This window comes from Monopterus albus, unplaced genomic scaffold (assembly GCF_001952655.1).
Source record: "Monopterus albus unplaced genomic scaffold, M_albus_1.0 scaffold17.1, whole genome shotgun sequence".
Classification (NCBI taxonomy): domain Eukaryota; kingdom Metazoa; phylum Chordata; class Actinopteri; order Synbranchiformes; family Synbranchidae; genus Monopterus; species Monopterus albus.
In genome coordinates, this window is record NW_018127897.1 from 2,281,874 (window position 1) to 2,300,876 (window position 19,003).

Consider the following 19,003-nt stretch of genomic DNA (forward strand, 5'->3'; position numbering starts at 1 on the left):
CTCTCAAAATAAGGGCAACATAAAGTCTGAGTAATGGAAAAGATAAAACAATTGGCCAAGCCCAGGAAGGCAGAAAATCATACTCCAAAGGGACCTCTCTATCTTCTACAATCACCATTCACTTTTTGCCTTCTTTGGTGCTAGAAATATGAACAACAGTAGGGCACTGACCGTCAGCCTTTAAGTTAAAAAAAAAAGGCAGCTTAAAGCTTCACCCAATCAATTATGGAGTAGCAACCTGTCCAAAATGTGATTTCCACACTGTCCGCCGCATCTTTCACACCATTATCGATTACAGATGCTTGTAACGTTTTCTGTTAATTCTGTTCACCCACACAAAATCTATATGTGTGCATTTCAAAGCAGGCATCTTAGCTGAGCAGAGACTTCCTCAGCTCTGCAGGCCAGACAATCACTGTCAATCTACCTAATGACCAAGTGTCTGCTGATACATGCCGGGGAGAGTCCCTGAGTGCAACATGAAGCAGAATGGAGAGCATCCTCTGCTTCTCGAAGTGTTGAAAGGGCATGTAAACCCCCCTGCTGGTGCTTTCCCAATGCTTTTCACTTTCCTCTGTAACTTTAGTTAGATCAAAGAGAATGGGGTCTTTAAGTGGAAGCAGTCCAGATCAACTAGGGTTGGGATAAGTCACATAAGGATGCAGAGGAAAAGTTGAATGATAGAGTATTCTGTCAGAGTACATTTCCTCGGCTAATGAAAGTGTGTTTTAACAATGTATGACACAAGAAAATCCTCCCTGAAGGTTCAGTGAGAAAAGAGCAAAGGATGAGAGGAGAGCTGGAAGTTGCAAGACATGGGGATCTAATGTTCCTGCTGTAAAACTCTGCCCTCCTGTTCATTCTTGCCAGCGTTATCACAGACAGGAGTGGCTTTGTCCACCTACAGATGTAGGAGACTGAATCACACCTGCTGGTTCGCTGGCCATTTCAGCAGCAAAATAAATGACAAGGCGAGTGCTGAAGGAGAGAGAATGAGGGCAGCCCAAAGGTGTGACCTCACTGATGAGATGAGAGGCAGTCCAGACCTGCCAGACGCACTATTAGAATCTGAGACAGAGGTGGGAGATAGAGAGGGAGGAAGAGATAGTGGAGGCCCAGTGTCACTTTATCAAATTCCTCCCTGGCACATGGTAACAGAGGTCAGGAGAAGAAAAGCACAGGAGCAGAGTGTAAAGCTGAGTGAAAACATAGTGCTCCTCTAATACCTTTCATAAAGAGAAAAGCCTCCTCATCCGCCAGCCATGATTAAATATAACCTGAGTGCAGAAAAACTAACCCCTGCTACCCCGCTTAGGCCTAAGTTTGTGTGTGCATGTGTGTGTGTATGTGTACACTCATGGGTGAGCAGGGTAAAAGCAATTTGTGGAGAACTTGCTGGGTGAGTGGAGCGTATGCTTTAGAAGCATCAGGGAAGACATCATTAGGTGACTTGATGCCCACTTCACCAATTTAGGAACATGCATGCTCCAATTTGCAACATGTGATACAGTAATTGCTTTCTCCTGTTGATTTTGTTATTCAAAACAAATCTTTTACTTGCCACCAATTTACAAGCAGATGAGTTTCCTGCACAAATATAGCCGCTATTTGTCAGCAATTAGCATTTATAAAATGTCACACAGCTACCATTTGCGATCTGCATGTAAACAGTGCTCACAAATCATTTTTGTGAAGCCCCTCACAAAAATTATGCCCATATTACGCTGTCTAAATTTCAAATCTGTATTTAAAAACATCCCTTTTTTTATTATCTGAACAACGTAAAAATGGATAAATCTCTTGGCCAACAACAAAACTGCACATCACAGCAACATCTGGTGAGGAGTGTGGCAGAGGGCCCAGCTGACCAAATCAGTATTTCATGTTTGCAACACTGTCTGACAAAATAATAACATAAACCAGGTTAATGGTTCATACAGGCTGCTGTGTCATCAGCTATATCGACCTTTAAAATGAGTGATCACAGAAAAAAATTACTGTGAGTAAGCGACAATGACAGTCTAGTGACAGCCTCTTACACGTCCATTCAGTCTCTTCTTGTTTTCCGTATGGTGTCATCAAACATGTTTCATGTTAACTAGCAGTCATTCTAACACTGCACTGCTGCAATGATAAAATCCTTACTTTATAATCATATTGGCTGACAAAGTCAGATAAATCCAGGTTAATTACAAGAGCTCTGCTATCTGTTTGGCTAATTTGGCAAATTTTAAAATCAACAGTCACAGAAAAAGTTAGTGGTGACTAAAGATGGTCTTCTTAACTTTAATGACTCACAACCCCTAACCCTTACTGGGCAGTTTACTGTTTTGCAAATCCTCAGTTTACAACTGACACACAAGCCAGTGTTTTAAGATTTATACAGTCTGAAGGGCATTTTGGAAACCACTGTTTTAGGGGGAGCAAAACCCAGTTTTAGTCTGGAGAGATGGCTGAGATGGAGAGAAAAAGATGCCCTTATGAATGTTACCTGCTCAATGCGGACGTACTCAGAGACCACATTTACAACCCATAAGCAGGAACAACAAACATGTCTCCAGTGTGAGGTATGGTCTGTTTATGACTGAAATGTGTAACTGTCACATTCTAAATCATAGTGTAACAGCAGCACAAGTAGAGAAGAGTCACAAAGTCAGTGAACTGACCAGCTAACATCAATTCCACCTCAATACCAAGTTTATGTTTGTGTAACTATCAGTCACCGTGGTCATACTGTACCAGACCAAACAAGGCTGTAGCAGCAAAGCACCGTAGTGTTTTAATTCAGCAAGGGTACATTTAATGGCTCATGAATTCAACTTTTCATTTGGAAAAAGAAAGATCACGTTATCTTCTTTCAAACGTTACAATACGGCCTGGCTTTAAAGACTCGACAAAGTGGACTTGTAGCCCATCTAAAGAGGCTAAAGATCACACACTCATCATTGACAAATCCCATGTGCATTTCTATGCAAACCTCACCTGCCCCTGAATGCCCCCTGATGTCTGACCCCACAACTGATAAACATATGTTAAGAATTAATAAGAATAATAATAATTAATTAATTAACATTTCCCTCTATATACATGCCACCAATAGAAAGGCTTGAAATTTTTATAAAAGATGATACAGTTGACACTCTGATGTGGGGAGCCAATATATACAATAACCTTATTTTATATATGCCTATGTGACCCTCAGAGATGGAGAGAAATTGGGTCATCAGTGTCACTCAGAGCCCTGATGTGGAGGCTTGTTTTCTTGATCTAATAGAAGGTAATGATCCAGAGAGCAGGGCTAGGCTTCCTCTACCATGGAGCAGGCCTCCGGGGGCCACTCCACCCCTGACAGTGCCAGTGGACGTGGCAGTGCAATAAGAATAAACACATGCAGGCGGAGAGTCTATTTGGCTGAGAGTGATGGCTAGCTTGTTGCTTATCCCAGCTCAATAAATCTCCATACAGGGCCAAGAGATGAGCACCGCTTATCTCATCAGCCTCACAACTGATGCCTCCAACCAAGTGTCGCTGCTCAGACCCCTGATTTATCATGAACAGTTCTTCACTACAGTAAAGCTGAAATAGAGGGAGAGAAGGATATAGTGGGAGATGCAAAGACAGAGAGGGAGGGAGAAAATGAAATAAAAGAGGAGAGAAAAAAGTCATATTGAAAAACAGAGGACAAAGCCAGATAATGCAGAAATATAGCGAGCAAACAGAAAGGTTTTGAAGGGAAAACATGGAAGCTTAGGCGTGAGGCAACGCAATAAACTAAAAATAAAAACTCCCAAACCTGAGGAGGAGAAGAGGGGAGCGTCGGGGTAAATGTCACTATCCCATATCAGGGAGTGGTGATGAGGAGAATTGCACTTGACAGCTGGATTCTGTGGGATTCAGCAGATTTTTTCAAAGCAAGGAAAGGGATAGAGGGGGACACTGGGCTTTTATATTTGAATAGAACCACACGTACTCTGTCTTACAGAGAAACATGCCCTTTACCTAGCTGATGGTGGTGAAACACATACTGTGGGATTCAGCAGATTTTTTTTTCAGGGCAAAAAGAAAGAGAGAGAGGCACACTGGGCTTTTATATTTGAATAGAGCCAAATGTACTATGTCTTATAATGAAACATGCCCTTTACCTAAGTGATGGTGGTGAAACACATACTGTGCCATGCTCTCAAGGGCTGCTCATTATAATTAAGGATTTGTCTAAAGTGAAGCTGGTCATTAAAGGTACTCCGGTAACGTATTCATAACCAACGTTAATTTTTGGTATCTGGGATTTAAGGTCATCGGTGCCATCTTATTATCACTGACATCATCACAGATGGTGTATTAGCATTGTAGCCTTCTTAATATCTGCACTCAGCCTCCACAAACATGAGTTCCACTATGACCAAACTTCAGCACTAGGGATGACACTGTGCCCCCATCTGCCCACCAGCTCTCCAGTATGATGAATAGTTTGGCCTGCTTTCACCAGCAGATTAACCCAATAAGAGGTTCTTAGCAGTGAAAGAGTTTTGGGCCAGAGGATGAAGAGAGAGTGTGTGTTGGTGGTAGGAGTTGGCAGTGGTGACGGGGTTGTTGGTTTAGGGTGGGAGGGACAATAAAGAGAAGTGAGAGGGACGGGGGAATTATGTCAGTGATTGTCAATCATGGGTGGCGGGCAGGCGGTGAAAGTCAATGACGGCAAGCCAGAGGGACGACCTGTGTTCTGCTCCCTCCATCTCATTTTACCTTGATCGCTCCCTCTCTCTCCATCTTGTGGCCATATGAATTAGTGTGGTGAGAAGAGAGAATGAATCAGGTGGGAGGGGAGGATGGGGAGTGACGGGAAACAGACGGGTATAATATTCTCATCACTCTTCACTCGGCAGTCGTTGGTGAGGAGCGTGGCCCAGGGCACTCAGCGGCCCAGCCAGCCGCCTCACAGACCCTGCAAATATTTCTAAACCTCAATTTTTCATATTTCCCTGTATGCATAAGGAGATGAAAAATCATCCGATCATTTGTATTGTCTGACTGAGGTTATACACAAATATTAGTTTATCTACTGCACCTAAAATTGCATCCCTAAGCAAGACGGATTGGTCTTTTGGAGAGGGCAATATTCCCCGGGAACATATTCAGCCCATCTTTTATGTGCTGCAATTCACAGAGCAGCAGGTATGAGTTCTATCTCCAGACAGGCTCGATAAAGCTAAACACCCAAAAGAGACAGCACTTATTAAACACAATATGCTTTAATTGCCAGACAATTTGCAGCTGGGCAAAATTTAGTTTTTAAAACTGATCTCAGGCAAAGAGGCTTGACACCTAATATTCATATTCATTCTCTGCACATTTACTGAACACTTAGCTAAAATGAGTATTAAAGAAAAACAAGCAAAGGAATCAATTTGACTTGAGAGAGGGGGAAAAGGAAAAAAAACCCCTTCAAATCACAGCCTCAATTGATTTCCGTTACCTCTTCTGTGAACTACAGAGTGTCCTCTGCTCCAAGAGAGTAAGAATATGAGAAAGAGAGACAAATTGGGGTGCTCATTAGACAATGCATAATGCCTTTAATCAAATCAATGGCACAAGCATCTCCAAACTGTCAGCTCCCATCAAAACTTACAAAAAGCATGGCAAATTTCTCATTTACTTATAAAAATAAGTGAAGACAGGGGAATTATCGCCAAAATGGGCCTAATTGTTCTCTGCCTTCAAATCAATAGTGTGGTGGGAAATAAATAAATAGATAAATAACAAAAGTTAAGTATGAGAACAATCTGGAAAGAAGGACGAGGAAGAAGGAGAGAGAGAGAGAATATAAGCATCTCCCTCAGTATAAAGTGTTTTCTCAGCATCCAAGAATAACATTTCTGATAGAAGTGAAACAACTATTACTTAAAAACTATTAGAACATATGAAAAATGTTCACTCAGCAATGTCTAGTGTAGCACACTGTGATTAATCATCTCTCGCACTTTGGAAAAAACACAACACTGTACTGATATATAAAAACAAATATAATGGTGAAGTAGTGATTAAGAAGGTTCTGGGTTCGAGTCACGGCAGACTGCTTTCTGTGTGGAGTTTGCATGTTCTCCCTGTACCTGCGTGGGTTCTCTCCGGCTTCCTCCCACAGTCCAAAGACATGCAGCTTAGGTTGACTGGAGACTCTAAATTGCACGTAGGAGTGAATGTGAGTGTGTGTGGTTGTTTGTCTACATATCATTCCTATGATAGACTGGCGACATGTCCAGGGTGGACCCCGCCTCTCGCCCAATGTCAGCTGGGATAGGCTCCAGCCCCCCTGTGACCCTGTTTAGGATAAGCGGTATAGATAATGGATGGATGGATATACTGATATATACAAAACTGTACAGTGAAGACTGGCAAGGGATAACACTCTTCTCACCTTTTCTTTTTTCTTCTCCTCTCCAGGGGGTTTTGAGGTGGTGACAGACTAGGAAGTGGTTGGGCAGGGGTGTTGTGTGTAATTAGGCGGGTGGAGGTACAGATGTTGAGCTGTGGAGAACCCTTACTGAGACACTGAGAAGCACCGGAGCACAAATAACTCTGCATCTGCCTCCTTCTGCCAGCTTTAAGTACCTTTCTTTGTTAGGGTATGGGTCTTCATTTTTTACTGTTGACAGGCAATGTTATTTCAGTTATTTGGTGGCATCTGGTTAGGGGTAAGAAAACACTGCTAACACACACACACACACACACAGGACACACTTTAATTAATTGCAGGGAGATTACATGGTCTTCCAACCATGTAGTTTGTCATCAGAGCTCATTACACACTTCTATTAGATGTTTCTTCACAGTGTCAAGTATAATTTGAAGGAGAGTCTTGGTGGAGGATCTCTAAGTACAGTGAGAAGTCTAATCGGAGACTAAGGTTCACCTCGGCTGAGGCAAAAATAACAAACTCTGCCACGCCTCAATTAGCAGAAAGCAATGTGTAAACAAAGTCTTAGTGGAGCAGCGCCAATTTCACGGTGTGCCAGTCACTCATGCTGGTGACACGAGGCTGTGGCTGTCTCCAGGCCTGCCGCTGGTCTGCTTCTGTTGCCCTAGTGTCATTGCTCTTCATTTCAGTGGGAGAAGCTTTATTTTCATTGCCAAGCAATGAAGTGTCTTTGTATGAGTGCGGCGCACACCATAATCAATCTTACACTAGCAGAGTTAACAGGACAGAAACCAATGCAGCCGTTACTCGGCACAGAACATTACCAGTGTATGGACTCATTATTCATCAGGGGCTCCATTAGACACCGCTCTCGACGCTACCATGCTGGATATGAGACAGACAGACAGCAAGTCAATGCTGTGTCACGCACACCAGAGTGGAACAACACAGCAGAGGAAGCATGCACAGGATACTATTGTATATACTGTAGCTTTAACACTGAAAATCTCACAATCATATGTTTGTTACATTTGGCAAATCAAAGATTTGTAAAACCCAGAGCAAACTTCAGCTCTACGGTTATTACAGATCTATCTAACTATCTGTATTTTTAACCACTTTATGCCAATTTAAAAGTCAAACTAATATACTTATTTTCTTTTTTAATTAGATGGCAGCCATAATAATGTGGCTCCCGGTATACTCTACTAACATTCCCCAGAATGCTGTCACCATTTTGCAGGCACATTCCTGTGTCCCATGCCATGTACCCACAAAGACATGTGTATGACAGACTGTGTGTCTTCCTGCGCTGCCACCACAGTTGGTAAAGTAACTAATGACACAGCAGTTAATGGTCAACATTAGGGAAGAAGGAATAATAGACTGTAATCCATACATCAGCCTAATAACCACAGCTCTAATTGGCCACACATACTGTATAAACTGGGAGGAACACGTGTGACTTCAGGTTTTTACAACATAAAACAGCAGTTAAAAGTGGTGGGGAGACAGACAGCCAGAACTAGCTCTGAGAGAACCACGGTGGCAGCACATAACACCTGAGGAGTCCCTTATAAGCCTGTCTGCTTCGTCCTCCTCCTTGCTGTCACCGCTGTAACTGCAAACATTCCCTGCCATCACTGCCAGTGGGAACTGGGACAGCTGCTCACCAGAACAACCTCAACACACATACTCAACACACATACACACACACACACACACACAGCACAACTACAACTGCAACCAGGCACTGGGACCTGTGATAATTGGGCTTTCTCACTCCAGCAGCCAACAACAGGCAATAGCACATTCCTGTCTTGCCACAATGACATTAAAAATGGCATAATAAAAGACAGCACAAACAAACCTCCCAGAGGACCTCGGCTGCAACACTGAGATGGTTGCAAACCAGGCGATAAACACCAGCTCGGGAACAGACAACCAGAACATGGCCAGGAAAACAGGAAGCACTTCCGCAAACAGGAAGTGACACAAGCCCGCCTATTTGGATCTTCAAGCTCAATAGCATGTGGGGAAAGGAAAAAGAAAATCTAATGAGAACAGCAAAGACATTTGAGATGGAACTGAAATTGAAATTGAGGACACACAATCAATGCCTCATTATAATCTCACATCATGTACACAGGCTTGTTTTTATACCCTTTTCAGTTTATTGGGAGAGACTAATTCTGGCTTGTGTTTGTTATGCTACTGCTATTACAGGATGATGTGTCCTCATTCTTAATTTCTGTCCCAGTTACTTTTTTTTTTTTGTTTTACTTTGAATGCACTTTGCATCTTCTTCCATGTGAGTTCCCCCAAAATGAACATGACATACCTCTCTCATAGGTTATCCACAACATTATCTTTTTTATTCTCATATTCTACCCAACACATAAGGAGCACTGATATCTACAAACTCAACTCCTACACTCTCAACCATGCAATTACTGACATGTCTATCTTTACCTTAAACATTGCTTAACAAGAAAAATATGCCAATATTCCTCAAATGCTTTCATTTGGGCTCTGAGATTAAACAAGCTGCTTGCAGCTAAGTTGTAAATTACCCTGAGGAATGTATAACTGGGTGTAGACACAAAGAGCACATCACATAGGCTCGCCCAGTAACAGAGCACTTATAATTTGTAACATTTTAGAGGTATTTATTATTCTTCAACCTGTTCTTTTGTCCCAGTGGCCCTATCTGGCCTCAAGGCTGAGCTGTTCTCTGATTAGTTTGACATGTCAGAGATTTGTCACAAAGCCCATAACATACACTTTGGCTTTCCAGAAGAGCAGAGGCACTTCCTTGGCATGTGAAGACATGGCCGCATATAGCCGCTAATATGCAGAAGAGTTCAGCTGTCTCTCAGTGACTTTGAGCGTGCATGAATATGTGTAACTTGAAATTAACAGCTTTAAGCGGGCTTTGAATTACATTGTAACAAAAATATATAAATAAATAATAAAAAATATAAATGTTAATCATTAAGGTATGTACAAAGGCTACCTACAACATACTATTGTTTATTTCTTACTTCATTATAAGTTCTCTTGTGCTACCGAGTGTGTAGGATGAATATTTAACTTTTATTTTCAAACAGTTACACTATTATGCACAGACAGCATGGTGAGCAAATTTTCAATATGTGTAAAACATGAAAGCACATCACCCAAGTGCATTTTTGTACCCTCCCATTATGTTTCCCACAACATTGATGCATTTAGTCCACTGCACTGAAATGAATGGCAGGTGTGCTTGGACACCGCTTATGCACGTGATCTGGCACTTTGTGCTGGACATTACAATTATGTTTGGCCTTTGTTTGGTTAACACTAACGCTGACCCCCATTTGGTGGGTTGGAGGGTGTTATGTTTAAGTTTTGTGCACTCATGACCCCTAGAACCTGAAGGCAGGACTGTGCCCTATACAGGCCTTAATACATGGCTCAGTGTCCTGCCTGAGGCTGCTGTCAGCGCATGAGGAATCAGACACACCTGATGGCTCTATCTAACAAGCATCACTGAATCCTCATCAGAGCACTTACTGAATCATGATTAATTTCCTCGAACACTGCTGACAGACAAGGTGCTTCATCTGCCGCTGCTCACTTGCCTGGCTGGGCCCCAAGCAAAAACAGACAGACGGAGATAGAGCAATACAGAGAGAGAGAAAAAGAAGGTAATGCAGTTTAGCTGCTGCTAAAACAAACAATACTAAGAGCAGCATACTGTAAAGGAGGAAGAACGTTAAGCATGAGTGATATTGGCAAACCTTTCATTTAACAATGGGAGTACTTCGAGACTAGCAGAGAAGACAGAAGGATGTAGTACAAGAGAGACAGAATGATGGAGCAGTAAAGAAGATGACACGACCAGAGCGAGATGCAAAATAAGGAAAATAGTGGGCAAACAACAAAGGGATTAGGGGTTCATTATGCGGTAAGCAGGAGAGACAAAGACAATCAGCTTCTGACACCTTTACACTCTAATAGCCAAAACAAGAAATTAGGGCTGGCTCTTTGTGTTTTCTTTAGAGAAAATGGGGCAGAGAATAAGTAGCCAAAAAAATGCATATTATGAGAATGTGATGAAATGTTGAAGTGGAAGCCTCTATCTCAAACCTTATCTGCCATATGTACAGTGTATGTATGAGAATTATAAAAGAGCCATCACCCCCCTTGCAAACTCTCAGAAGTCATATGCAAATCCCTGATCCATCTGTTTTGACAGGACAAGAAGAAAACACTACAAACTAAAACAGAGGAGGATCCTCTCTTGTGCTGTAAGCGTGGTATCAGCCCTCTCAGTTGAATCTGCTTGGATTCAAAAAGCACTTCACACAAAGTTTTAAATATCAGAGTTAACACTTACAGTCAGTTTGCATATTAGCGACCATAATAGGTTAGTGCTTACTAGTTTCCAGCTAATGACGCACATGTTGTGCCTGATTAGAAGGAGGGAGGTAGGGAGTATCCGGTGCTTTAGAGGTTGGTCTCCAAGGCTGAAATTGAGTAAAGCCAAATCAATGCTAGCTGCTTTACTCCGTCATCACTGATATCATAAGAAAGTGCTAATTAACTTACTGCAACCACTGGAACAGCTCTGACCAAAGGGCTAATGCAGCCTAATCGCGTGTGGGGACCTGTGCTTACTTCCCCAGGACCTTTTCCCTTCCCAGTCAGAGTTAATCGATTGTAAACTGCAGCTGGGGTCATGGAAGCCCACAACTTCCCCTGCTGACCCTTCCACACCCCTGGGCAGGACCTTAATGGAGTCATGCTCCCCAGAAATCAATACTCAAACTGGGCATGGATCACCACATGAGCCCCTCTTGATGGGATCAGACAACAGGGCTGAGCTTTGAATGTCTAAATACAAAAAGCTCTTACTAGAGGGCTGCTGCCTTAAATGTTGTTCCCCCTTCAACTGACTTTGTAAAGCTATTTGAGAAAAGGATAAATGGAACTACAGAAAATATGAACAGCAAAAAATTTGATGGTGCATTTTATCCTCTGATTTGATTTGCTCTTTTTTCCAATCCAAGAGCTTCCTCCAACTTGAGTCTTGACACAGCACACGCAGGAAAACATGTCAACTACAGCCCGATCTGGTCTATGGAGACTAAGCCTAAGCGCTGTGTGGGGAGCGACCTAGAAGACAACAGCAGCAATAACCAATAAGACAACCACGTTAATTCCTCCTCACCTTGGGAGGACCTGTTTGAGTGGCTGTGTCTCATTAAGATTGTCCCGCCTAATACTAATTGGTCCTTCAGCTGGGAGGGCCCTGGGGGAACAGTTCCCTTTGGTCCACTCTCGCTGGGGCTCACCACCATTGGAGGGGTGCTGATGAGCTGGCGTTTTTATCAGCCGCAGCACTCTGCCAGAGTTCCCCCAGGGCTCTGCACAAGCTATAATTAAGTCTCACACAATCCATAATTGCTGTGTTTACAATTACTGTAGAAGAGAAACACAGGGGCAAAGCAATAGGAAGATAGGACAGTGTGCACAAGGAAATGGAATAAAGGAGGAAAAATGGGTGCAACTACAAAGAACTAGCTTGGCTCTACATATAATACAAGGTGCAAAATTCATATTAAAATCTCTTTTTCTCCTGCCCCATCTCACTTCACTTTGCCTTAATAAGCTCTCGGGGCTGTTTGGCAGGAGTAAAGCCCATCACTTATTTATTTTTCCCAGATAGCCCTATTAATTTTCCCCAGGCCTGGAGTGCTCCGTCAGACAGAGACGTGGACTGGATCTGCCGTCCCCTGGGTGCTCCTCGAGGAACAGCCGTAAATGACCCAAATAAAGGGTACTTTTGAAGGCTGTGGAGAGGCGCTGACACCATTAAAACTAAATGAAGTGTTTATTAGCCATGCCAGCAGTATTCTAAACACTGCCAGATCAAGGGCAGTTAACTGTTAATGTGTCTCTCCATAGCATTTGCTGTTTGTTTAGCCTCGCCAGTGGGCCTGAAAGAACCAAAGGACAGTTTTTTATGCTATTTTTCATGCATTTCTCTCACCCAGTCTCTTCCTTTCTCACACCTGGTGTTCCCTCCTCTGCTTTTTGTATTTCTTACTTTTGTCCCATCAAACACCAACCAAACTCCCCACCACTGAGCTCCCTTTCCTGTCGTTCCAGAAAAGAAAAGCCAGTATATTGTGGTTTCCTCCTGGATCGGGAAGCCACACAGCAAGGTTAATGTAAGGGAGGTGTGACAGCAGCAAAACACCCACAGAAGGTAGAATAAAAACAGCAAGACATTGTGTCTCTGTGGAAAGGGGGCCTGTTACACTCTGTGTACTGACACTGTCTGTGGCTGGGCAGGAGACTCTGATGGGGGACCAAAAGCTGCTTTTAAGGGTCTGATTGCTCTGCATTCTGATATTCCCCTTAAAAGTTTCTCTTCCCTCTAATTACATTCTTCGTTTCATTTCAGCTTTAAGACAAACTGCCAGGGAAGCTTTTGGAGAAGGCAAAAAGAGAAGCTGGGCTCAATTTCGCTTTGTTATTTTTAAGGTTTGAGTTTGTAATGAAAAAAATTTGCTAAAATTGGATAAAATGGGGAATAAACTGTCCATTTATCTTCTTTATATTTTCTCTCTAATAGGCAGAGTTATTACGCACATGACATAAAACAGACATTTACATTTACAGAAGCACATTTCATAGCAAATACTGTACCTGGAATGGCTCTGTGGCAGTTTTGATGATGCTTAAAAATCTGCTTGTGAGCATTATTTTGTCATTAACTCATATTTAACTTTTTTCCAAGGCTCTTGTATATTTTCCTCCACAATAATACCATGTGTGAGTGAGAATAATGGCACTCATTTGGAGCTGAATTAAAAGTTCAAACAATGAAAGCTGTGAAAACTTTAGTATGCCACCTCAAAACACATTTTTTATTTCACACAGATCTCTAATTATTTTTCATAACCTCGAGCAGTGTACAGTAATATCACTGCTTCCTGTTCTAACTTGCCTGTCTATGGCTGACACCAATTTAAAACAACCCTTCACCCTTTCTGCCCCCACTTCTTCTTATAACTTCTCTCTTTAAAAATGAGCTGAGTTGAGGACTCAACAACAGTCCTAAATGAAGTTCTTCTCCTCTGTGTGAATGTTGAAAGTCAGAGGCTGCGTTTACAATGCAGAGTGATCGTCCCTGTCCATTAGCAGCAGATAGAATGTCACAATCAGGGATGTACATAATTAATCAGTGGTTACTCTTTGCAACTCCGCCTCTCTTTCCTTTTACCCCATTTCCTCTGGACTATTTTGAGTGTAAAACAGGGTTATGGACAATTCCCAGCAGTGTAACTAAATGCACCGCCCAAAGCTTACAAGATGATCTGAGTTGCACTATTGACAAAATATCACTGACTAGTAATGAACACAGTGAGGGGTCCAACTAATTCTCAAGTCCTTAATTCATCATCCCAACACATTATCTCAAACATACAGCTTCACATAAGATCACTTCACATTAGAAAGCTCCCTCACTTTCACTTGCAGAACAGTTTCCAAGAACGCATTACTTATGTTCTCTCCCTGTGGTGATGTTTGTGTGCCCTCTTTAATGAGAACAGCCTGATTTTGTAATCCAGCATTATCTTTCTCATTCACCTTTTCATATCAAAATAAAGCCCTTCAGGCAAGGTAAGAGAGTGGGAGAAATTTGCACAAATTCAGCTCCCTTTTATATTTTTATACTGTATCTTCACCTGTCCTGGTCTAACACTGTGTTTGTAGATCACTATCAAAGCTTTCCTCCCTCTTTATTTGACCTTCCTCCCCAGAAGAAAACCTCAGGCTGATTCCCTTCACAACAAAACAGTGCTGTCAAACCTAAATCCCACTGACTTTCAAACTTTCCCTCGGCATACACAAGACTTTCTGCTCACCAGTACTCTGGAGAACCAGGCCTTCCATCAATGCCAAGCCCAAGCTGTGGAGCTCCAGCTCAGTCACTGTGATTTATATAAGTTATTATAGCTCATTACAGAACAAAAACAGGACAAAAAACCCACTTCACAACAGATGCCGGGCCAAACAATAGGACCACACTGGTGAGTGCTAGCGTACGGGTGGGTGAAGTCCAGCACATGCCTAAGCCGCCACTCACCACACATTGTCTTTAATCTAATTCTACACATGGTTTCGTTTCAATCTGAATCAAAAGCTCTCATGTTAACAAACCATAACAGATCTCCCTTAATCCGCCTGGCAACAAAAGATGGATGCAAAAGACACTCTGCTTCTCCGTCCCTGAAATCACACCTAATTTGCATACAAAACACTTGCTGGAGGTGAGGGCATATATTAAAGCCATTATTTTGCATTGTTCTCATTGAAAAAAGTTTGCATAATTGTGTTTACCATTATATGAGAGGGAGGCTCAGCTATCCAAAAGCAACTTAGCAAATCCTTCCTGTTGCTGCTGGCCATTCATACTCCTGTGTTCTCTTGATAATGCAGGAGCAGACAAATAGGAGCATGCATCTCTCAGTATAACCAAACTGTAGACAACACAGCTTCAAACACTTGCATACTGCAGTGTTACTATTCACAGCTTTCTGAGTGTCCTTCAAATATTATTATTACACTTGCACAGAAAGACTCATTAGAAAAACTATACTTACGTGGTACACAATTCATTCTCTAGAAATACTAACCACTAACAAAAACAACAGGAGTCATTGCTATGTAAACATCAGCTGAAGTTGAAATTGCTCAATAAATACACAGCAATCAAATATGAGTCATTTTTATGAGGATGGCTTTGGCCACTACTATCTCCTTCCTAATGCTTATGTATCACTCCATGTGAATATTTCCCCAAAGTTTAATCATTTATAGTAATACAGACATGTGTCCACTCTTCCTCATGCCAAACATGGATTCCAGTCCTCTGACTGACAGATTGTTGAGGGCATGTGCCCAACTGATGCTTTTTAAGAAAACCGTGTGGTTTGGAGAGGGGGTGATATAAAGCCTCAACTTAACTCTTACAATCACAGTGTGACAGCAGGGCTCAGGAACGTGTGCTGCTTCCAAACACTCAGCCAAGGGAATTAGTCAATGCTAATGTGGCCACTTTGCTAGATCAAACAGTGGAAAGGTTAGTCACTGGCAACAGGACTGGGTAATAAGCATCCAACGGCATGTCAGTGCAGGAGGTCTGATTTGCACAATCTTCATACTGCAGTGCTAACAGTAATGATGAGAACCTGACTTGTACATCTGTTCATGCCAGCCACCTCAGGCAAAATTTGCAAGGGCTAAATCAAAACATAATTCATTATGTTGATATGAAGCTTTTTTTTTAATTGTTTTTACTGCCCCTCCACCTGCACCTTCTATGCACACACACACACACACACACACACAAGCGAGTCTTTTTTCAGGTGATGTGACATTTGTGTTGATCTCTATCTCTGGGATATGCAGTAACTCACCCAGCCTGACTTGCTGGGCCCTGTTCTGTCCCAGGTGCCTCCAGGGATTATACCGCACACCTCTGTGTTGAACAGGACTTGAGCTGTCCTGAGCAGTGCTTTTCAGTGTTGTCCCTGCCTCCAGGTGGCTTGGAGCAGCAGCGCTGAGCATGAAAAAACATAAGCCTGAGCTCTCTTGAAACACATACATAAAGGCCTTGGTGGATACTTTTATCATTTTTCACATTAGCTCTGCCCCATTCATCCAAGTGAGTGCATTCCCTCAAAGGTGTGCTCCTATCATATGTGTGCAGCCCTGTCATCTGCATAGGAATGTGCGTGCACGCATACAAAAACACGTACATTTTAGCATGCTGCCATGGGTGTGTGAGCAGCAGCTGGGTGTAAATTGCACACGAGTGTAACGTAATGAGGACTGATGGCTTATGCCTGCTGTATATTCCAGGAGGGTGTCTTCTGACAGCTTTGGGAGCCGATAAAGTAATAACTAATAATGTGCAGATAGCGGTGCCACTGTGTGACAACTGCGCTGAGAGGGTGAGGTTGTGTGTGAGTGAGAGAGAGAGAGACAGAAAGAAAGAAAGAAAGAAAGACAGAAAGAAAGAAAGAGAAAGAGAGAGTGAGCATGGGGGATGAGAGAAAGGGAGGAGGCCTCTGCTAAGGGGGGTTCCTTTCAAGTTTCAAATGCAACCTCCAGTGATGGTTTCAAACCTAACTCACTACCTCCAATAAACACACAGGCAAAAAGAGAATACATAAACTGTTTAACAATAAGTTGCTTTGAAAAAAAAAAGAGAGAAAATGATTTGATTTGATTTATTTGTTCTTTCAAGCATGTAAAGACAGTTGATATGTCAACGCACATAATTTTACACATATCCAACAAATGCTAATCCAATATCAATTTGCTTATACCTAGTACATGCTTGAATGGAGTAGGAAGAAGTCAGACTTATCCAGTCCTACCCCATGACATCATCTTACCATCATTGGTTTGCAAGCAGTATCTCTACATAAATAATTATCTTCTACACCACACAAGTAATATACTAAAGAATTATTACAAAGTGTTAACATTCATACACCACACCCACAATGTTCCATCTAATTAATCATTAAGCCTGTTCTTGCATATATCTTGATTGACACATACCTTTATATTTATGTTTAAACTCATCAATTCTATTACTATTTTTTATGTCCGCACTTAAATTATTCCATAGTTTTACCCCACTTATGGAAATACAAAATCTTTTTTTGGCTGTACGTATAGCATGAATTTGATAATTTAATTGACCCCTTAAATTGTATCCCCCTTCCCTTTCATTAAATAGTTTTTGAATTCCACCAGGTAATAAATTGTTCCGGGCAGCACAGTGGCACAGTAATTAGCGCCGTTGGCTCACAGCGAGAAGGTTCCGGGTTCGGGCCCCACCTGGGACCTTTCTGTGTGGAGTTTGCATGTTCTCCCCGTGCTTGCGTGGGTTCTCTCCGGGTACTCCGGCTTCCTCGGAAATACAAAATCTTTTTTTGGTTGTACGTATAGCATGAATTTTTAAATTTAACTGACCCCTTAAATTGTATCCCCCTTCCCTTTCATTAAATAGTTTTTGAATTCCACCAGGTAATAAATTAACAATTTAGACTGTGTGAAAGCTCCATTGGTGTGATCCCTGTACCCCATCTTATGCACAATTCTTATTGCTCTTTTTTGTAATATATACAATGGTTGAAGTGAGCTTTTGTATGTATTTCCCCAGTTTTCAACGCCATACTCTAAGTATGGTAAAATCAATGAAGAATACAAAATCCGTAGTGCTTTCCCGTCCAAAATATATCTAACCCTTGCCAATATCGATATATTTTTTGCTATTTTGTGCTGAACATATCTGATATGAGATTTCCAGGAGAATTTGTCATCAACTATGACACCTAGAAATTTAATTTCATATACTCGTTCTATATTAGCTCCCCCAATTTTCAATTGAAGTTCATTATCTAGTCTACGATTCCCAAATACCATAAATTTAGTTTTATCCAAATTCAGAGATAGTATATTACTATCACACCATTTCTTTATCTTCTCAAGATCCTGTGAAACCCATCCAGAGAGTTGCTGTAGGTTTTCACCCGATGCCCATATGCACCTCACACACAATGGTTATATCTACCATGATAGCTCAAACTGAAGACAAGGCAAATTTTAGTGGTGGAAGGATTGCTTACAAAGCAGATAAAAAATTGAATAGGATGAACCATTCAAAGACTCACAGTAGGTGGTGTTAAACAATGTAAAGACATGTCTGTTCAAGTTAAAAATATTTCAATGAGTGCAGAAAAAAAAAATCTGCAACTGTCCTGTAACTGTATGTCTCCACTTTATGCCATTTACACTAATGAGAAGCTAAATCAAGAGTGTGCAGGGGAATAAAAGAAAGAGCTCAGAGCATATTTAAAGCTAACTACAGCTATGTTTTGTCACAGAATTAATGTTAAAAGTGTGTGCCCTTTATATATTGGTCTCAAATTTAATGCCAGTTTGAGAAGCATTTTTACTAAGAAATGATTTCCACAATTTCATTGTTCTTTTCATTTTTCAGCAGCATTGCTAGTCTCTAAAAACACCAGTATTTGTTCAGGGACACCTTAAGGACCACTGTCATTTCCCAGCATTGACATTCATATCAGTGGACAGTAGATATGCTCTATGTTTCAAGCTGTCACTGCTCTAATTCAGTCACAGTGTGCAGCTAAAAAGGACAATCTGTCTACGAATAAGAGATCAAACTAAGTATTCGACCATGCATGCCATCCCTTCATGAGCTGTCAGGCCAGATTTTGGTGTGGGTGTTAATCTATTTATTTACAGATCTGTGCAGAACAGTGTAGCCTCACAATCAACGTTTAGCTGTAAAAGAGAAGCGTCATGACAGAGGGATTGACAGAGTGGAAGAAAAAAGGGAGAAAATCGAGCGCAAAGGAACATAGTCATGTTCCAAGAGGTAAACCACAGGTTGGGTCTAGCCTAGTAGAAGTGATCTGTCTTTTCCCTCTGTGTTATTGGGTCTCTCATTAGGAGCCAGGCCCTGAAACCAGAGCCTGGCCTAATGCCTTG

At 41.8% G+C, this 19,003-nt stretch overlaps 1 protein-coding gene across 6 annotated transcripts in view; it reads right to left on the reverse strand.

The window, feature by feature from the left end:
- The window catches only part of fto (FTO alpha-ketoglutarate dependent dioxygenase), a 131,824-nt gene that overhangs the window by 27,608 nt on the left and 85,213 nt on the right, over positions 1-19,003 (reverse strand). For 2 of the 6 annotated variants that reach the window (XM_020592459.1, XM_020592460.1), the window contains exon 9: positions 15,889-16,031. The exons of 2 other annotated variants lie outside the window; for them this stretch is intronic. In XM_020592459.1, the coding sequence (XP_020448115.1) occupies positions 15,889-16,031 (143 nt within the window). Of the gene's footprint in view, positions 1-9,998; positions 10,040-15,888; positions 16,032-19,003 lie in introns of those variants that run through there. 2 more of the 6 variants (XM_020592461.1, XM_020592464.1) reach the window with 2 other exon arrangements.